The following is a 22,391-nucleotide window of genomic DNA, read 5'->3' as shown; positions in this document are numbered from 1 at the left end:
AGGACACAGATTCCATCCCTGGCCTCACTCAGTAGGTCAAGGATCCCATGCTGCCATGAGCTGAGGCACAGATTGCAGATGTGGCTCAGATGCTGCATCGCTGTGGTGTAGGCCGCCAGCTGTAGCTGCAATTGGACCCCTAGCTTGGGAGCCTCTATGTGCCATGGGTACAGCCCTAAAAATACAAAATATATATATTGGGTTAAGAATCTGACGCAGCAGCTCCAGTCCCCTGTGGAGATGCAGGTTCAAGCCCTGGTCCAACACCGTGTGTTAAAGATCCGACATGGATTCAGTCCCTGGCCTGGAAACTTCCATATGCCATGGGTATGGCCAAAGATTAGATAGATAGATAGATAGATAGATAGATAGATAGATAGATAGATAGATTCAACTAAATATTCAGATTGTTTCATCACACACATATATCACATTTTGTTTAGTTAAGGATATCTGTATTGTTTTAAATTTTTTAATATTTCAAACAATGCTACAACAAACAACCTTTTGTTTAGATCCTAGTTTTTATGTGAGGGTGATTTTATGTAATAGATAACTACAAGTGTAATTGCTCTTTTAAAGGATATGCTCGTTAAACACAAAAAATTAATCGATACTACAAAATTTTTCTACAGGGTAACACTATTCATTTACACTCCCACCAAGATTGTATGAGAAAATTCATTGCCTACCCTCCATTTGACAAGTGAGGTAGTTAGAATTTAACATTTAGAAATTTTGCCAAACTAAAATCTGGAAAACCCTCATTGTCTCCACTTGTAACACTGAAATGATTCCACTGTTTTCCTCCTACAACCTGTTATATAGCTACTGTGTTAAAAGATTTTCTGACTTGAAATAATATCTGTATTCCTGAAATAAGCTTTATTTGTCTGTGATGTACTCTTTTCAGAATATTACTTTTATATGGACCAGTCTTTTAAGAGCTATGTAAAATTGTTATATTTATATTTAGAGGTGAGATTGGCCAATAATTTCATTTTCTTATGTCATCCATGGTCTGTTTATGCATCAAGGTTACACTACTCTCATAAACTGTAGAGCAACTTCTTATTTCTTTTTTTTTTTTTTGAAAGAATGTTTTATTTATTTATTTATTTATTTATTGTCTTTTTGCCATTTCTTGGGCCGCTCCCGTGGCATATGGAGGTTCCCAGGGTAGGGGTTGAATCGGAGCTGTAGCCGCAGGCCTACGCCAGAGCTACAGCAAGTCAGATACCTTCGTGTTGTTACAGGAGATGGCGTCTATATGGGATAACAGAAAGGACAACTAAATTTCGGGATGTGAGAACATCCTTACATTCTGGTCATTTGCAAAGCCAATTAAGGTCATTCACCTACTTTCTGTCACACATGCTACTGAAAGTGTCAGTATTATTTAGATAGTATCTTATAATACTTACTTTATTTTATTTGACCACTCCCATGGCATATGGAAATTCCCGGGCCAGGAGTTGAACCCAAGATGCTCCAATGACAATGCCAGGTCCTTACCCTGCTGGGCCACAAGGGAACTCCCTTGAAATACTTATTTTTAAAAATGAATTCATTAAACTTTTCTGTTGTTGTTGTTAGCAAAACTCAGTTTTTTGTATGGTGAGCCGACATCTGTATATACCCGCATCAGGTTCATATGCAGTTACTGAAGATCTAAGTAATGACCGATAGACCTCTGCGAAATAGGAAATGATGGGACAAAGTGGACTCTGCCCTCTAGTATAAAAGGAGAGAGTATTGCAAATTCAAGAACTCTTTTCAGAAGTGGTTAAAAAGACCGCCTTCATATCAGAAAGGAATTATGATCTACACACAGCATTGTTATCAATTTTAGAAGAATAGATGAGGTTTTTCTGTAGCTGTCTCTAAAGTAGGTGGAGTACATCCCCTGAAGTGATGATCCATGGGGGCGTAGTTTATGTTTTACTAATGATATAAACATACATGTGGAATAATACATGCACCCACGTTGAAAATGACAGTCTTCATGTATGGGGGTTGCCTGTCCAAAAATGTTTCTGATGAGGGACGTGGTTGTAAACATTAGAAACAACGGACGTACAGACTCTGTCATGTTCTTCCTTCTTTAACTTTTCCCTCAACTATAGCACCACCAAAAGGGGATAGATATTTGTGAGGTGTGCCAGTCCTGGGTTTTTTGCCCTCAGATTCGTTCCTTCTCCCTTTCCAACACTGTTCTGTATCATAGGAGGGCAGGTGCCCAAAGGCTGCTTTGCCCAGGCTCCAGTATCAACCAGTTCTCACCTGGGAGACCCTGGCTTGAGACTAAAATGAAAAGAGAAGCCAGGGTATTTCTTCCTTCCACTGGGCTGTGAGAGGCTTTCCTAGCTGGGGTGCTGATCCCCTTTTTTGGTCCCAGCTTCCCTGGCAGGCTTACTCTTGTCCCTGCTTCCCCAGGGGACCCCGGTCCTTTTGCTACTTTTGCTTCTTTAAGTCCAGTAGTGGTAGTGGCTGCCAGCTGTTTCTAATTTCCAGGTCAACTCACATTCCACTGTTTGGGTTTTCAGCCACCACTTGTGTAACCCATTTATGCATTAGAGTCTCCCTGTTGCAAAGGATTCCATTTAATAATTAGTAGCCGGTCCCTCCCTCTGGACGTTTACTCTCTTCCTTTCCAAAAAGTATACTTCTTAGGAAATACTTCGTCCGATTCAAATCATGATCTGTTGACTTCAAAAAGCTGTTTTCTATTAAACATGTTTATGAATTTCCACGGAAGACAAACCCTTAATCCAAAGCAATGGATTTTTAAGTTGGATTTAGATAGCGTCAAAATGGTTGGCGGTCCTGGCACCAGGAACAGCTCTTTCTCCCTTGAAAGGCTACTTGAGAAGCACTTGTTCTGAACATGGAAAATATTGGCCTTCCTTTTGAATCAGGATCAAGAGCTCAATGACTGTTGTATGACATTATAGATTACTCCGACATTCATTATCATAACCTGATCTTACCCAGTGCCGCAAATGCCTTTGGAAAATTATTGACCGGTGTTAAGATTCCTTTATGTGCTGCCAATAACGGATCAGTATTAAATTAAAAGGCCACAAGGCCAACAAATCTACAGATTGCTTTTCTAGCCCTAAGCTCTGTCTGCCTGAAAGTCAATGTATCATTCTAATACGTAGTGTTTCAACTCTCAAAAAGTACTTCTGGATAACTGACTTCACTGCTGTCTCTCAATTAAATATATTTCCTTGTGCTTAATCATTCATGTTCAGCAGCAATAACAATCCCCAGAAAATATCGGGTCTCCCAAATCAGTGAGGAATTAATGTATTATTTAATGGGTCAAATTATGATCCACTAAAATAGTGATAACGTTAGATCTCTGGCTAACCAATTTAATGAGAATATACATAAAAGGATTAAGTAGGTAAAGATTGGACTGCAAAATATGACTCTTATTCTCACAATAGGAGAAAATACAGGTGAACACTTGCACAACCTTAGTATTTGGAAGGTTTCCATAAGGCACATCAGAAGCCATCGTGGTAGGTACTTTTTTACCTAGCAAATCATACGACAGAAAGAATCACCAAATTGGGATGAGTGGGGGCTCTCTTATGCACCGAGATTATTAGGCATATGGACGTTTTCAACTCCTTTCTATTTAGCAGCGTTCTATCTGTACAGAACTGTATGAGAAGATCAGTGTAAAGCCTGCAGTTTGTTATAAAAATGTTCATCATAGCAGTTTAACTTATGGGGTAAAATTAGAAACATGTTTAATGGCCAATACTATGGAGTTTATTCAGATAATTTGGTGTATTCTTATAGTAAAGTATTCCTCAGGCACTGGTGCCCTGGATAATATCAATTGACATTGAAAATTATTTATTCTTGTTCATGAAAACCACTGGTTGCAAAAGAGAAGCAAGTCTCACTTATCCAATTATGTAGCTAAATTCTGAGAGCAATGCCATAGGTTTTTTTTTCTTTTCATCACCCCCAGGAAAGACTATTATAAGAACACATAAATTGGAGGGGCTGGGGTGTGAGTGACAGATTTGTGATATTCTGGTGATTAAACAGATGTCCAGTTGGGAAACGCCTTTCTTCATGCTTCTCTCTTGAGAAAGCCCTGTTCTGGACACTCTACAATGCCAGGTTAATTAGCAACTTGGAGATACAGATCCCCCAGGTCTTAAGCATCTATATCCTATGTGCTTCTGACTTTTTTCTCATTTGATTTTCTCTGAGGACTACAGCTCAAGAAACATGTACTTTCATCTAGCTCATAGGCACTGGTCTGTGCTAGCTGCTTCAGGGGAGCAATTGTAACACGCTGAAGTCTTGTCACCACTCTTCTCTTCTGCGTGCTGACCAAGCCAAAGCCAGGGCAGGGGTGACCTAGCAGATGTGAGTAACCTCTCTTGGTTTCTCAGGCCACCGCATCTGTCTCCCTCTTGAGTGGCCTCCGGGTACATTAGTCAGCCTGGTGCTCGAATGACTCACTCTGTCTCTCCTGGAGATTCCCTTTCAGGAGTCCTTTCTGAGGTCTGACCTCTATGCATCTGTGTCAAATAGAACCAGTGTTCTCACCATGGAAATGATCAGAAACCTGCATGAGGGAAAGAAAGGTCTGGGACTTTTTGCCCAAAGGAAAAAGATTTTCCTCTAGATGTTTCTTTTGTCCAAATAGCACTTGGTAGCCTTTTTTCATGTTTCGGATTTGGAGTGATAGCTGTTTTCAATCCTATATTGTGGGTTGAAATTTTATGTGTATAGTCACATACTTCCACTAACCTCTGATCATTCTCCTCAGATGCTGTTCAGAAACCCCTTTCAAGGAACATACACTCAAAATATGCACACATGTATCTACAGTTATATAGATAGACAATAGGTGTATAGTCAAACCTTAATCTTCAGCCACTCTCTCAGATCCCGTTAAGAGGCTCTTTTCAAGCTGTGTTTCCCTTTGAACTGAAGAAGGGAAATGTCTGCACATCTCACTTTCGATTTATAAGCTGGTTCTCAGTGGGCGGGAGGGAGTGAAGTTATTCTTCAACATAATCAGGGTAGAAAGTTAGTAAAAGAAATGAGTGGGAATATGAGAATCCCCTTGAAGAATTCCTTGAGACCCAAATGTTTCAAAAACATGTTCGAATATTGTGATAGAAAGGTATGAGAGGAATATTTAGATGATTTTTGACTCTGACATACTAAGTAGGACACTCATAAGCACCTACTTTCGTGTTATGCTTCTTTGTAAACCTTAAAAATCAAGAATTTGTTTCTCAAGTTGCTTTTGAATCTAACTTTCCATTAAATGATGTGATTCTGAATTTTGATACTGAGTTACAAATTGGTAATTCCTACACATCTCTTTATCTGTGTTGGGAAGCATGTACATTCATTCTTAGAAAGATATCATATCCTGAAAGGGGTCAATCATGAGATGAATTCTAATTTTTTTTTTTTGTCTTTTTGTTATTTCTTTGGGCCGCTCCCGCGGCATATGGAGGTTCCCAGGCTAGGGGTCCAATCGGAGCTGTAGCCGCCAGCCTACGCCAGAGCCACAGCAACGTGGGACCCCAGCCGCATCTGCAACCTACACCACAGCTCATGGCAACGCCGGATCATTAACCCACTGAGCAAGGGCAGGGACAGAACCCTCAACCTCATGGTTCCTAGTCGGATTTGTTAACCACTGCGCCACGACGGGAACTCCTGAATTCTAAATTTTTAAAAAAGAATGTAAAGTATGTTATTTCCTGAGGTGATGGGAATAACTTCTTCTTCTTCTCCTTCTTCTTCTTGTCGTCCTCCTTCCTTTTTCTCTTCTTCTTCCTCTTCTTCCTCTCCTTCTCCTTCTTTTTCTTTTTAGGGCTTCATCCTTGATATGGAAGTTCCCAGGCTAGGAGCCAAATTGGAGCTGCACATCCACAGCAATGTGGGCCCTAGCTGCGTCCATGACCTACACAACAGATCATGGCAATGCTGGATTCTGAAGCCACTGATTGAGGCCAGGGATTGAATGCACATCCTCATGGATGCTATTAGGGTTTGTAACCACTGAACCACAATGGGAATTCCTGGAATAACTTTTTATGCTTGCATTTGATCTGAGTATTTGATCTGAAATCTGACTTTTAATGACTAAAGCTACAACTCCTTACTGTTGGATAAATTAGTATTTTCCATTAAATAGCATTAATGTAATAGAATGTGCAGAATGTGGGAATCTATACAGAATGATTTTCAAGTTGTCTTAGAATTCTTTATGAACTATGCAAATTTAAACATTTAGCTTTAAATGAAAAAAAAGCATTTATCTCTAGATTTTAAAATATTAAAATTTAGTTGACCTTTGTATACTATGGATGGGGATGAAAAATGGTACAGCCATTCTGGAAAACAGTATGGCAATTCCTCAAAAAATTAAAAATTGAACTACCCTATGATCCAGCAATCCCATTCCTGGATACATTTGACAATATTGAAATCAGTATCTCGACAAGACAGCTGCACACCATGGCAATTGCACCATTATTCACAATAGTTAGGAGATGGAAATAACTCACCTGTTCTTCACTAGAAGGATGGCTAAGGAAAATGAGATCTATCCATCTATCTAACATCTCTCATCTGTCTACCTAGTATTCAGCCATGAGAAAGAAGGAAATCCTGCCATTTGCTGCAACAAGTATGAAAACACTATATGATATCACTGATCTAGTGAATTTAAAACAATAAGTACATAGACAAGGAGAATAGAGAATAGAACTGTGGGTTCTGGAGGTGTTGGGGGGGGATAAATGGGGGATGTGGGTCAAAAGGTACAAATTTTTAGTTACAAGAATAAGTGCTGAAGATCTCACAGTGGCTCAGTGGGTTAAGAACTTGACAGTGTCTGTGGCATAGGCCACAGATGCAGCCTTAAAGAAATCGTTAACAAATTGTTAAGAATAAGTTCTGAGGGAGTTCCCATCGTGGCTCAGTGGAAACCAATCTGACCAACATCCATGAGGATGCAGTTTCGATCCCTGGCCTTGGTCAGTGGGTTAAGGATCCGGAGTTGCCATGAGCTGTGGTGTAGGTTGCAGACTAGGCTTGGATCTGGCATTGCTGTGCTGTGGACTAAGCCAGTGGCTACAGCTCCAATTGGACCCCTAGCCTGGGAACCTCCATATGCTGCGGGTGTGGCCCTAAAAAGACAAAAAAGAAAAAGAAAAGAAGAAGTTCTGAGGAGCTAATGTACAGCATGGCAACTTTAGCTATTAACATGGCATGGCATACTCGAAAGTGGCTGGAAGTAGATCCTAAGCATGCTCACCACACCCAGAGAAAAGAGGTAACTATTTCCCTAAGTTAATGTTCTTGATTGTGGTCATCATTCTGCAGTATATACATACAACAAGTTAACACGTTGTACACTTTAAGTACATATAATTTTATTTGTCAATTATTCCTCAATAAAGTTAAAAAACTAAAATCTTAACATTGTCTACATCCCATTTAAGATACACTTTTACTTTTTAAAGGTATAGCTATACCCAAATAAACTGACAAATTTAGCTTTTCTTATTCCTACAGCTAAATGACTCAATAAAATACTGACGATAAAGCATAAAATGTGTGGGTACACATGGCAGTATTGTAGAAAAACAGTAAGTGAAGGTCTGGTGGCATATGTTATTATCCAGGTTGGCTTCGTTCTGCAGAAGATAAAATGGGTGGTAAAGACATATTTTGCCTTTTGGGGAATTTATGAAATACCAGTACCTTGTCTGAATGGGTATGCATGGTGAGTTTTTACCTTTTTAAGTCTAAATGTTAACATTGTATCAAAAATTGAACAAATGTGTGCACATCTGAGCTTGTGCATCTGTGTTTCATGTGCATGTATCACAAATATCTTTTTTTCCCATCGACTTTGAGATATCAAAGCTTGTGGTAAGGAATCATGTCAGCTGCTAAATAACTTACAAAATTATTTAGCTTCTCTGTATCTTGAAATTCACCTGCAGCTGACCCTATATCACACTCTACTCAGAGAAGTGGTTGTAAGAAACAGTATCATAACCTGCTTTGTCTGTGAGTAACAAAAGATGCAAAATATCTTCCACTTGTTTTTCTGATCCACTACCTCACCGTAATCCATTACTTTTGCCTTGTAATTTCTGCAGAAACTGTGATCATTCATAATCCATTTCATATTGGGTGTTTAAATAAGCTTTAGCATTCCTCCCCCTTTTCTCTCCTACTTCTACTAACAGAACTGTATAGCCACCCAAACTGAAAGTGTCTCTTTTTTTCTCTGAAAATAATACCTTTAATAATAATTATCCAAAAGTGGGAAAAAGAGGAGGGTCACATGAAAAAAAATGAGGATAGGTCAAATATTTATTGAGTCAAGAATGATGACACAAAAGAATGCTTTTGTTTTAAAAAATACTTTTTGTTTTTTTTTTGTGTTTTTTAGTTTTTTGTTTGTTTGTTTGTTTTTTGTCTTTTTAGTGCCACACCATGGCATATGGAGGTTCCCAGGCTAGGGGTAGAATCAGAGCTGCAGCTGCCAGCCTACACCACAGCCATATTAACATGGGGAACTGAGCCCAGTCTGTGACCTACAATACAACTCACAGCAATGCCGGGTTCTTAACCCACGGAGTGAAGCCAGGGATCAAACCTTCATCCTCATGGATATTAGTCAGGTTTGTTTCCAATGAGCCATGATGGGAACTCCAAAAACATTTACCTTTTTAATAATTGTCTTTTTTTTCTTTCTCTGTGAAAATTCACCAGGAAAAAAAAATTAAGCACTTACTAGAAATATTATAAGTGAATAGTAATAGTGCTATTTCCCTCAACTGAATTCCATATCCATTTTTCTCTTTTACAAGAACAGACTAATGGAACAAAACAATGAAACCTCTGGGGGAGATTTTATTTTGCTTGGATTCTCAGACCAGCCTCAATTGGAGGTCCTCCTTTTCGTGGTGGTGTTGATATCCTATCTTTTGACCCTCCTGGGCAACACAGCCATCATCCTGGTCTCCTGCCTGGACTGCAGACTTCACACACCTATGTATTTCTTCCTCACAAATCTCTCCTCTCTTGACCTTTGCCTCACCACCAGCATTGTCCCCCAGCTCCTCTGGAACCTGAAGGGACCAGCCAAGACCATCACGCCAGTGGGCTATGCCATACAACTCTATGTGTCCCTCTCCCTGGGCTCCAGTGAGTGTGTTCTCCTTACCATCATGGCATTTGACCGCTACGTGGCAGTCTGCAGACCTCTTAATTACACTAGCATCATGCACCCATCATTTTGCAAGGCCTTAGCAGGAGTAGCATGGCTCAGTGGAGTAGGAAACACTCTCATCCAAGGAACCATCACCCTTCGGCTTCCTCGATGTGGACATCGCCACCTGCACCACTTCTTCTGTGAAGTGCCCGCCATGGTCAAGTTGGCCTGTGTGGACATCCAAGCAAATGAAGTCCAGCTTTTTGTGGCCACGTTAGTCCTCCTTCTTCTTCCTGTGGCATTGATATTGGTCTCCTATGGATTCATTGTCCAAGCCGTGATGAAAATTAAGTCCGTCCAAGCTTGGCGCAAGGCTCTCGGGACCTGTGGTTCCCATCTACTGGTGGTGTTCCTCTTCTTTGGGCCCAGCTCGGCCATATACATTCAACCAAAGAGATCCTATGGCCGAAGTCAGGGCAAGTTCCTTACACTCTTTTATACTGTTGTCACCCCCACACTCAACCCCCTGATATATACTCTGCGGAACAAGGATGTGAAGGGAGCCCTGAGAAGACTGCTGAGAAGAGGACAAAGTTCCTAAGGAAAAATCAGGGAAATAGCGACTTTCTGTTGTGGAAAGTAATTAAAGAGACCTAAGGTTAAATCACTCCTCCCAAGTAGAAAGTGTGTGTGTTGCTTACTTCTCTGTCTGTATTTAAGTGTAACATGGCTAACACAATTTAGAAAAAAGCAGCGCGTTTAGATTCAACTTGAACAGCTCATGGAACCTCATGTGTGTATGAGTGCATGTGTGGTATACACATACTCACGCTTCCTTTTATTAAACGTCTTTGAAGGGCTGCAGTACAGGTTCAGATCGGGAGATTCTGTAATCTACCCAATATATATGTGCTTACATGACTGACTAGGGAATTAAATAGTATTCAATATGCAAATAGAAAATTGAGACGTATATGCTCGTGTCAGGAAATTACTGTAGTATTTTCTTCTTCTTCTTCTTCTTTTTTTTTTTTTTTTTTTTTTTTTTTTTTTTGTCTTTCTTGGGCCACTCCTGTGGCATATGGAAGTTCCCAGGCCAGGGGACAAATTGGAGCTGTAGCTGCTGGCTGATGCCACAGTCACAGCAACCAGATCCAAGCTGTGTCTGTAACCTACACCACAGCTCACAGCATTGCCGGATCCTTAACCCACTGATAGAGGCCAGGGATCATACCTTTGTCCTCATGGATACTAGGCAGGGTTGTTACCACTGAGCCACTATGGGAAACTCCTACTGTAGTATTTTCTTTGTAAAAGAGCCCTGGTACAATATTATTTAAAATATTTTATACATGGTATCGCAATTCAAGAAATGTATACAACAAAACTTAAAAATGTGGGCTTTTTTAAAATAGTAAAGGGAGTTTGTGGTCAGTAGATGCAAACTATTACATTTAGAGTGACTAGCAAGGTCCTACTACATAGCACAGGGAACTATATCCACTCTCCTGGGATAGACCATGATAGAAAATAATACAGGAGTTCCTGTCGTGGCGCAGTGGTTAACAAATCCGACTAGGAACCATGAGGTTGAGGGTTCAGTCCCTGCCCTTGCTCAGTGGGTTAACGATCCGGCATTGCCGTGAGCTGTGGTGTGGGTTGCAGACGCGGCTCGGATCCCGCATTGCTGTGGCTCTGGTGTAGGCCGGCGGCTACAGCTCCGATTCGACCCCTACCCTGGGAATCTCCATATGCCACGGGAGCGGCCCAAGAAATAGCAAAAAAAAAGACAAAAAAAAAAAAAAAAGAAAAGAAAATAATACAAAAACTATATATATATATATAATACACATAAACATACATTATGACTCAGTCACTTTGCAGTACAGCAGTATAGTAGACATTGGCACAACATTCTAAATCAACTATACTTTAATAAAATAAATAAATATTAATTTTAAAAAAGGAAAAAGGAACAAAAATAGTAAAGGACCAGATCTGTGAATCTACCTAAAATTATGAAAAAAGAAAAATATTTGTTTTTACAAATACTTTATATAGAATTACCTAATGTAATGAGATACCTAAAACTTTTATAATTTCAGATGGACCCAGGGTCTACTAGGCAAAATCTTGCATTCAGTCCTATTCGATGCAGTAACTCTTCCCCTGGTGTCTTTTTGATTGTAAAATTCATGGGCTCTGAAGCCAGACTGCCTTGCTTTGCAATTTGGCTTTTGTACGCACTAGCTACATACAATCCTCTGCTCTTTACTGACCTCTTTGTGCCTCAGTTGAATTACCCGACGGGTTTGCAGTAAGACTTCAAGAAATTCACTCGTGCAGAGTTCTTTAACAACTACTCATGGCGGCACTAGTCATTGCCGGGTAAGTCTCAGAGGTTGTGAACACACTTTCGGAAACAGTGTGATGATCCACAGCCTCCAGACTCTTCACACTCTTCCTCCATCATCCTTAACCTGTGCTTGGTTGGTTGGTTTGTGACCGTCTTTTACTTTGCATCCTCCTGTACACTGTTCCTCTTTTTCAGTTTGCTGGAAGTGCTAAGACCAACCCAAATCTCTCTTTACTTCACATCTCTTTGTGTGATATGCTCTCTACCATGCCATAGCTCCTCATCCCAGCCCAGCGAGCTCATGGAGTTCCCCTTCTAGCTCCCAGGCACGGAAAGTGTTGCTATCTATGACCGAATTTCTAAAATCTGCAAACGGTTTTCTTCATACTTTCGTTTTCTTCCATGACAAGTTTAATTACTCTATCAAATTATTTTCCATGTATTGCTCTACGTTGCTCATTTACATGGCTTCAAATGATTAGCAGGTTTAAATAATAAGAATTCAACCTGACAAATCTGATAGTTTAATTGGCTTTATTGAATGAATCATAAATTGGGCACCTACCTAATAGAAAGGAGAACTGTACAAAATCAGAGGCTTTTATGGGCAAAAGGGGAAAAGAGTGGATTGCTTCAGGTTTAGGTAAACTCCCTGTGGCGGGTGGAATGAGACTCTGGGTTACATTACCTCATTGGTGCTAAGCTGAAAATGCCACCTTCCTGGAGGGGGTCGTAACTGCAATTAGATTAGGAAGTAAGTCTTGGTTTGCTTTTGAGGGCTTAGCACAGTGACTCCATTCAGACCTGCCGTTTCTTTTTTAAAATTAAGGCTGCAGAGCACAAAATTCCAGGTCTCCATCATCTAAATCTAATGCATTGCGTATCTTCCCCAACATGCTACCATTCATCTTAAGTTCAATTAATACTTACACACTCAGCAGTTTCTAACAGTGTTTCCTTTTATTACTTAAACAATTTATACCATATGCAAGTTATGCCATAGCTATTTCTCAAAGTCCAACTTAAGTCTCATCTTTCACAAATGTGTCCTGGTTGCCCAATTGTACTCTCTTGCTCTGCATTGCCAAGTCATCTTTCATGCACTAATCAATAAACATGTGAGAATGAAAGGATCTTTCAAGGAATTCAAGTACTCCTATAGCCAGGGGAGAGAGAATATATTAGGGAATGATGGGAGGTACACATGGAAGACTAAAAAAGGACCAAATCACAAAGGGATTTATGTATTATACTAAGGAGGTTGGACTTACCTAAGGTCTCTGGGAGAGTATTTGTTTTATATAAAGTCATGGACTCTAGAGTTGGGGCAACCTTGATTCTCATTTGCATAGCAAGTTATTTAACGTCTGGAAGGTAAAGTTTCCAAATCTGTAGTGAGTGGACTAACAGTACCAGCTTCATAGGGTGGTGGGCAGTAAATGAGCTAATGCCTGCAGCATGCTTGGCAGAGTGTCTGGCACCTAGTAAAACTCAGTTCATATTTGCCTACTGATATATTATTATCAGTAGGGGTATGATAATACTGACTACTCATGGGGCATGATTAAAACAGAAGAACAATAACTGTATTCCTTTATTCATCCTGTCCATACCATGTAGTAGCTCTTTCCCTGCTCCCGGATTATAAGAGAGTGCCATAGTATTTTGGGTCATTTTCAAATGTTAAAGAAGTTCACTTTTAGTGGTAATAAGGCGTTCTTGTCTAAATAATTAAACTGTCCACTGCCGGGCTACACTTTACTTACATTTAAAGCTTGTAAATCTTTAAAGCTTGAGCCTATTCCTGTCTGAGACCCTGGAGTGGGGGCTGGAGTGTTCTAAGAGCCTCTACTGTCCATTGTGTGCATCTTCCTCCGTGTGTCTAGCTTGAAAAGGATAGTGTCTAGACTTGCCAGGGTGAAACTCCGCAGAGAGGAAAGCAGAAGTTAGGCAGTGACGTTTATTTGACTCTGTAGCCAAAGACTGCTTTCTTTAGTTTCTCACATTCACGTGATTTTAGGCAATTATTAGGCAATTAGAAAATGTGAGGTAATCTAGTTAACGTCATCAGTTATCAGGGGAGGACAAATTGAAATCATGATATATATACCGCCAAACTGGCTAAAAGTAAAAAGATACAAAATATGAAGATATGAGCTAACAGGATAGATTTGTAAATATATATGCACCTACATGCATAGATTATATATGATTAGAAAAACCATGAATATGACAGAAATGAGAGAACAACTCAATGATGGGTGGGGATGGGGACAGAACTTATATATCTTTGTGGTTTGACCTAGAGAGAAACCAAAAACATCAGAGGGGTGAAAGTATCTTTCAGAAGCATCTCCTGGAACAGCTCTTCTCTGGATACTACAGAGCCTGATATTAATTGCCACACTGGGACCTCTTTGTCCTTGGGATCTTCCCAGATTCATTGTCCTGTGACCTCTCTTAGCTCCTCCTGCCTTGCTGATCTTCAGGGTGCTCCATCTCAACTAACAGTCCCTCCAACCAGTACGTGGGCCTTAGGCATCGAGTTGGCATTTCAAGGTAATAATAATTTGAACTCTATGACTTCTTTTTCCCACCACCGTGGGAGTCTCAGTGTACAAAAATCTGGAAGACTTCCTCTCTTTTAACTCGTTCACTTCCATTGATGCCCTGATTTTCTATCGACACCATGCCTATGACTCTTAACTTGTAAGAGTAAATTGGGATTATGGCTTAAAGTGAGAGGAGATCACATGGTGCATGGATGATGATAAATTTTGCATCATAGTGGAATAGAATCCTTCCACAAGCCTAATGGGAACATATTCTTACAATTATCCATGTAAATATGGAACCAGTTCACGACTGTGAATTGATCTTTCATGGCGTTTCTGCTGAAGTATTGTTATGTGGGGGCGGGGGGAGGTAGGGAGAGGGTTAAACAGGAGGAATTCTTATTTGACGGAGAGGGTAAGGTAGCAACCTGCAGCCTGGATTGAAGAGTATTGAACCAAGTCTCTTGATCCAGACCTCCCCCCACCGCTGGGTAGTTAAACAGATGGGAATTGACCCCGAATAAGAGGATGGAAGAAATTATGCGTGTATGTGCATAGTTGTGGTTTTGTGCATGGATAGCTGTGCATGTCACTGTGAGTGTGTCTATAAGCAAAATACGTCTGTATAATGTGAATGAGCTTGTTCCTTAGTAGTTCTTTTGTAGTCTCATTTTACTGTGATTTTCGTTCGCCATTTTGAGTGATCACTCAGTGACTTCATGCTGCTGTTGCACGTCCAGACCGCCCACCTGACTCGTCCTTTGACTTCATTTTCTTTCCCCTGGGTTCTGCTAAATATCTGTTTACATGATAAGTTATTGATCACTGAGAATCTATTTCAATTCCACAATTCATGTTCACAACAAGTAATATCACAATTTTAGGGTATGCAGTTATTACTAGGGAAGAATTTGGAAACCTGAGTGATTTCGATTGATGACAAGTAGAGGTGCCTATTTGTCTTGAACGTGAAATACAGTTACAGTCTTTGGGAATGTTTTGCATCAGTGAATTTATTTTAAACCTTTGCACTTATAGCTGTTTGACTTTTAACAAACCCATTAGAACTGTGGCCTCTTTAGTCTTCCAGAAGGTAAAAAAATTGATGTGGGCTTGAGGTACATTGAGGCCATTTCTTTCTCCACCAAAGAGCTTTCCTTTCCCAGAGCCTCATTCCCTCCATTCAGCTTCAACCACCTCTTCTTTCAACATGTGAGACAAGAAAGCTGACTCCCTTCCTCACCACCACTCACCAAAGAAGCAAGGACTTTTGTTCCCCACACACAGCATGAATTTACATCACTAATCAGCCGGTGGTCTGAGTGAGTTAACCAATCCTTAAAGGAAATATGTTTTTGAAATTATGTGCCTATAATGACCAAACATTTAGATCTAAATGTTAATATTATTACTTTCAATAGCCTAATGTTTGCCATTTTACAGGAAAAATAACCTCTCCAGAAGTTATTGCAAAAAATAACCTCTCCAAAAATGATGCCTCTCCAGAAGTTGACGGTCATGCATATAATGCAAATCCTGGAAAAAATACTCACTTCAAAATCATAGTTGAAAAAGTTAAATGTTATTGACAAATATTATGTACATATATTACACATCACTATCCCTGAGTTTTCCCCATTTAGTGTGAATGATTTGCCATGAACTCTCAATTAATCAAATGCATTTTATTCTTCTGATATTCTCTCTATTCCTTTATTTTTTCCTGTGATAAATTTTATCTCACTTTCCTATGAGTTATCTCCAAAGGAAACTCCTTCTTCTACCATGAGCCTTCACGTGCCTCTCTGTACAGTGTCTGGCCCTTCATGTCCTTTGCCGCAGCTTCTGAAGGAGACTGCCGAGATTTATTGTCCCGGGCACGGTAATTTCTCCCAGAGTTAGTGCTTCAAAGAGTAATTTTAAGAGGTTGATACTGTGGCCAGAGGCCAAAGCTACATCCTTCCTCTAAATTCCTACAATGTTTTCCTCCTTATTCTGAGCAGGGTGATGGGCACGAACAGTAGCACTGTTGAAGACAACATCATCCTGGTGGGCTTCTCGGATCAGCCCAGCCTGGAAAAGATACTCTTCGGGGTTGTTTTGCCATCATACCTCCTGACTCTGGTGGGAAACACAATCATCATTCTGATCGCTTCCATTGACCCTAATCTCAAAACACCCATGTACTTTTTCCTCACCCACCTCTCCCTAGTTGATATCTGCCTTACCACCAGTATTGTCCCCCAGCTGCTGTGGAACCTCAGGGGACCAGCCAAGACCATAACCGCCCTGGGCTGTGCTGTCCAGCTCTATGTCTCCCTGGCTTTGGGCTCCACTGAGTGTGTTCTCCTGGCTGTCATGGCTTTTGACCGCCATGCTGCCGTTTGCAAACCTCTCCACTATGCAGCTGTGATGAACCCACGGCTGTGCCAGGCCCTGGCAGGGGTTGCATGGCTGAGTGGAGTAGGAAACGCTCTCATCCAGAGCACTGTCACCCTCTGGCTGCCTCGCTGTGGACACCGGCGGCTCCATCATTTCTTCTGTGAGGTGCCTTCCATGATTAAGCTTGCGTGTGTGGACATCCACACCTATGAGGTCCAGCTATTCATTGCATCCCTGGTCTTGCTCCTCTTGCCCTTAGCACTGATACTGACGTCCTATGGACACATCGTCAAGGCAGTTACTAGGATCAAGTCAGTCCAGGCATGGCGCAAAGCCCTGGGGACATGTGGATCCCACGTGGTGGTAGTGTCCCTCTTCTATGGGACCATCACCGCTGTGTACATCCAGCCCAACAGCTCTTACGCCCATACTTCTGGGAAATTCATCTCCCTCATCTACACTGTGCTGACTCCAACCCTCAACCCTCTCATCTACACACTGAGGAATAAAGATGTGAAAGGAGCTATGAGAAGACTATTTCATAGGGACTTGGGCTCATAAAAAACAAAGCAGAGCCCACAAGGATCAGCTTGTGTGTGTGTGTGTGTGTGTCTAAAAGAGACGAGTCATTTTGCACAATCCATCGCTAAAGAAATGTACTGTTCTACAAGGAGCACATGCGATCTTCATAGTTTGCCTGGTTGTCTTTTATTGGCCTCAGAACTATCCGTCCTCTTCATCCTTCCCAGGCTTCTTTGGGGCCCTTCATAAGGCAATGTCTCCTCACACCCTGTAAATGTCCATTATTCATATCATTTCTGGTTCTTGCCCTCCCTGCCTGTGTTTTTCTTCCGCCTTCCTTCCTTTTTCCATGGTCCACTCTGTTTTTCTCCTTTGTCCTTTCCCTTGTTATCCTTTTCTTTCTCTCCTTTTTGTTGCTTCCTTCTTTCCCTCCCTGTTATTCTTTTTATGATGTGCTTATCATTTCCCTGGCTGCTTCTACATTCTATTCCTTCCCATCAATAGTCTAACCATTCCTGGAAACAACTCTCTAAAACCAATTTCCCGTTGATCACAAGAAAGAGCTTTCTTGCCTTGTGGAGTACAGTGGAGAGATTAGACTAGAGAATTTGTTTTTTTTTTTTTTTAATTTTTGGGTGTTTTTTTGTTTTTTGTTTTGTTTGTTTGTTTGTTTTTGCCTCTTTAGGGCCACTCCTGTGGCATATGGATGTTCCTGGGCTAGGGGTCAAATTGGAGCTGCAGCAGCTGGCCATAACAACACCAGATCCAAGCCACATCTGAAACCAACACTGCAGCCCACAGAAATGCTGGATCCTTAACCCACTGAGCAGGGCCAGGGATCGAACCTATGTCCTCATGGATCCTAGTCAGGTTTGTTACTGCTGCATCACAACGGGAACTCTGAGAATTTGGATTTTAACTCCAAAAGTTCCTTTTTGAGCTTGTGCAGGTTTTACTGAAGTTTTTGTATCCATGTTTATTTACAAGTAAAAAAGGAATGAGCTTTACCATTATGTTGATTAAAAGATCAAAAAGTAAGTGTGGTGTAAACTTACTAGTTTTTGTTTGGTGATTGGTTTGTAATGCAAGTGCCTGACTTAAGCTTTGATTTTGGAGGCATCTGCTTCAAAGGGGACAATCTCAAAAAGAACCATTGCCACCCAAAGGACAAGATAAAGAGCCAGGCTGTCCCCAACTCCCATCCCTCAGAGTCCTTTGTTTCAGAGATCTTGGTTGATTTTAGGTAACCGACAATTCGGACCACTTGATTTTCTCTTCCTGCTCTTATGTTTTCACCACTAAAGATGGAACCCAGAAACCCCAAGCTCCCACCTTTGGTGCCAATAAAAGCAGAACCCAGACCTGCTCTCTCTCTCTACCTGAGACCTCACGGTGCAGCCCCAGATTTCCAATCATAGTAAGAACCCCAAGGGCCAATCCACCCTCAACACTGATTATCCATAGGCTGAGACCAGCACAAAACAATAAGTAAAGCAGCTGCCAAAAGTGATCAATATATGTCAATTAACATTTTTTTCTTCCTTTTTTTTGGCTGCACCCTTGGCATGCAGAAGTTTCCACAGCCACAACGCCAGATTTTAAGGGCTAGGCCACCCAGGAACTCCATTTAACATCTTTTCAATCTTCAAACTTTCCTATCATAGTATTCTCCCTATTTTGATCTAATATATGCTTATCACTTTCAACAGTATTGAATTTATCTAGTCGATAATTAGTTACCATTTTATATCTGAATGGAAAATTTGTTACCATTTTATATCTGAATCAAAAAATAATCCTTGGGAAATATGGTAAAAATAAGTTCCCCTTTTGCCCTCATAATATGGAAAAAAAAAAAAACACGATTTATTTTCTTCACTCATTTCACTCACTTTTTTTGGTAAAAAAGTATGACACTTTTGCTTTTAATGGTGACAACAGGGTTGAAATTGGTATTTCTAAAGGATAGGTATTGTAGTGTGGTCATAAAGAATACTTGAACTCAAAGAGATCAGAGCCTCTGTTCTGTCTCTAGCATTTATTTCCCAGCTGCATAACTCCAGGTAAATCACTTACATTTCCAACCCTCATTTCTCCATTTCTAAAACGGGGACCACCTCAGAGCTTTGTTGTAAGTATTTTAGGAGATGGTGAGAAGGCATATAGGAAGGAGTCCGTAAGTGTCAGTTATCATTGATAATCGTGGTGCCAGACTGAGTGGCCTTGATGACAAATACATGCTTTTCAGGCATAACCTATGTGGGTTGTCACAAGTCATTGTTAATATTCTACTAAGTTCACTGGTGATAATCAAATGAGTTCCGCTTTGAAATCTAACCCAATATGTGGGTCAGTTAATTTCATCAAACGTGCTTTTTTTTTTTTTTTCATTGACAAGCCAACAGCAATTAGTCTAGTGTGATCTCATAATTGTGACTCAATTATGGCATCTAATTCTGGCCTTGATTTCTGTCATTTCCAATTTCCAACAGTCTGGGGAAAAAAGTTTTCCTCATGTAAACCCTGACCAAAGATATCCTTATCCAGACATTACAGTGCACCTCATGTTTGGTCATACAGTTCACTTCCCAACCTGCCAGCTGGATTCACCAACCATAACAGTATCAGATGAGGTCCCGAATGGGAAGGTCTTCCTGTAAAGCTATACCAACATGATCCATCACTCGACTGGATGCTTATCCATAATTTTTTTCATTTTCTTAACTACTGGCTGTCTCTATCTCCCTATTATTCCCACAGTTACTCTTCTTAATTTTCAGAAAATTACTTAATTTCTCATATCAAAATTAAAGCAATAAGAAACTTATATTAAAGAAAATGAACCTGTTGGAGTTCCCACTGTGGTACAACAGGTTAAGGATCTGGCATTGCCACAGCTGTGGCATAGATTGCAGCTTCACCTTGGATTTCATCCCTGGCCCAGGAACTTCCATATGCTGCATGTGTGGCCAAAAAAGAAAGAAGAAACAAAGAAAGAAAGAACAAACCTGTGATCTCTGCTCCTTAAGAACTTTGCTTAAGATGAAAATCTGTACACAAAGAACTGAAAAGTCATAAATTAACATATCAACAATTATTCATTACATACAAAATCAGTAATAGTCTATGCACCACTATATGTTTATCCCTGTGAAGAATTAGAGCATCCTAGAATAACTGACAAACAGTATGTAATATTCCTATAAAATATATTTCATGATTTATGAATCAATTAAAAATCAATGTAAGGTCATAACAGATGCACAATAAAATAAGACAGCACATACAGTGAATGCCTATGTGTCTGAGAAATTCAAATAAAGCATAAATCTAGTGAGTACTGGGTAGTACTTTGAAGGAAGAGCTAAAACTACAAACATATGCGGGGTCAAGAAATTTGCTTTCCAGGGAAGAATGTCCTGAATGTGCTAAGGCTCAGAGGGCAACATATTTGAAGGATGGAAATCACTGGTTTCCAATGATATACTTTGGGAATAGAAATAATATGGCACCTTAAGTTTCAACAACTGAATAAATCATTACTGACTAAAAGTGAAGTGAATTTTTTCAAACTTAACACACTTATTTTCTATTATTTTATCCCCATAACCAGCTACCTAAATAGATTTTTAGAAATAGCGCTCTGGTAAATAATAAGTTTAATGAAGATATTTATCCCCATTCCTTTCTGAAAACCATAAAAATATATTAAATACAAAATTGTATGTATCTATAAGGACAAATGGAACTGGAGAGGAACTGAGAGCAAGAAAAAAATCAATAAACTTTTGGAAGATAGGAAGCAGATGGAAGGTAGTAAATGACTTACTGGAAAAAAAGGAAAAAAAAAAAGATGACGAATAATGCCTTGAAAGGACTGGGAGGCAGAGAGGAGCAGCCAGCAGGAATAAAGCCCATTTGTACTGCAGAGCCTTGGAGTAGCAGTGGTGCTAAGAAAGGTGAGCATTGGGGATCTTAGAAGGCAGGTTGCAGAGTGAGGCTAAAATCACAACCATTAAAAAGTCTGCCTAAAAAGTGTAGGTCTCCTGAGTCCATACAACTAGGTGAGGGACCTTCTGACATCAAAGCTGGTAAAAGGAGTGGTCACCCTTAGACGAGTTAGGTCAGAGAGCACCCCCAGGCCTGGCAGAGAGTTGAGTAGAATGTCACCCCCAAAACAGGGCATTTGGTTAGGTGCTTCGGACGGCCTCTTTCCCCCTGGTTTTTCCTCATTCTGCTCCTAGAACACTGGTCAGCTTTAGAACCTTGTAACTCTCTAGGCAGGAAAATAGAAGTGTTCCCTGTGGGGAATGCAGAAGGCCTTTACAAAGCGACCAAAAGTGTCCTGACATTTGAGTTATTCCAGTGAAAGCCTTGATCATCCCATCAGCAAGCGTCCCCCAAGCACACAGCATTTCCAACTAATTTTTGGGTGAAGGCATTGCCTCACCTCTGAGTCAGTCCTCTAACAGAGGGAGACAAACATAAACAGAGAGAAAAAAGAGAGAGAGAGAAAGATAATAATAATAAAAATAAAGAAAGAAAAGACACTTAAAAATGAAATAAATAACAGCAAAAATCTTCATAATTGGTATAATTAATGAAGGCTCATCAAACAAACAAACCAACCCTCAGGACTTAAAAGTAGAATGATAAGGAAAGAAGAAAAAAAAATTATTAGAACAGTCTCCCAAGGCAACAAAAATAAAAGCAAAAATAAACCAGTGGGACCTAATCAAACTGACAAGCTTTTGCACAGCAAAGGAAACCACACACAAAAAAAGACAACTTACCGAATGGGAGAAAATAGTTTCAAATGATGCAACTGACAAGGGCCTAATCTTTAAATATACAATCAACTTATACAACCCAACAGCAAAAAAGCCAACAACTCAATGGAAAAATGGGCAAAAGACCTGAATAGACATTTCTCCAAAGATGTACAAATGTCCAAAAAGCACTTGAAAAAATGCTCAGTGTCCCTGATTACTAGAGAAATGCAAATCAAAACTACTATGAGATACCACCACACATCTGTCAGAATGGCAATCATTAATAAATCCACAAATAACAAATGCTGGAGAGGATGTGGAGAAAAGGGAACCCTCCTGCACTGTTGGTGGGAATGTAAATTGGTACAACACCTATGGGAAACAGTATGGCAGTATCTTTGAAAACTATACATAGATTACCATATGACACCTCAACCCCACTCTTGGGCATATACACAGACAAAACTTTCCTTGAAAAAGACATGTGCACCCACATATTAATTGCAGCACTATTCACAATAGCCAGGACATGGAAACAACCCAAATGTCCACCGACAGATGTTTGGATTCGG

At 40.2% G+C, this 22,391-nt stretch overlaps 2 protein-coding genes across 2 annotated transcripts; both read left to right on the top strand.

Annotated features, from left to right (window-relative positions):
- The first annotated feature begins 8,897 nt into the window (after positions 1-8,897).
- Positions 8,898-9,833, top strand: LOC110258995 (olfactory receptor 2G6-like). The gene has a single exon (XM_021082290.2). The coding sequence runs from the start codon at positions 8,898-8,900 to the stop codon at positions 9,831-9,833; it is 936 nt and encodes a 311-aa protein (XP_020937949.2).
- A 6,317-nt stretch (positions 9,834-16,150) lies between these two features.
- On the top strand, positions 16,151-17,086 carry LOC100739010 (olfactory receptor 2G3-like). The gene has a single exon (XM_084970369.1). It carries the CDS (start codon positions 16,151-16,153, stop codon positions 17,084-17,086), a length of 936 nt encoding a protein of 311 aa, XP_084826495.1.
- Positions 17,087-22,391: the final 5,305 nt, after the last annotated feature.

This window comes from Sus scrofa, chromosome 7, assembly GCF_054392235.1.
Source record: "Sus scrofa isolate SSC_HxYL_T2T_F1_AM1 chromosome 7, Sscrofa_HxYL_maternal_Yorkshire_Landrace_v2.0, whole genome shotgun sequence".
NCBI lineage: Eukaryota > Metazoa > Chordata > Mammalia > Artiodactyla > Suidae > Sus > Sus scrofa.
The sequence above is the reverse complement of the archived record's forward strand: the minus strand, read 5'-3'. Positions and strand labels throughout refer to the sequence as shown.

Excerpts from the sequence above, each read along its gene's own strand:
- LOC100739010 (XM_084970369.1), top strand. The coding sequence starts at position 16,151 with ATGGGCACGAACAGTAGCACTGTTGAAGACAACATCATCCTGGTGGGC.
- LOC110258995 (XM_021082290.2), top strand. The coding sequence starts at position 8,898 with ATGGAACAAAACAATGAAACCTCTGGGGGAGATTTTATTTTGCTTGGA.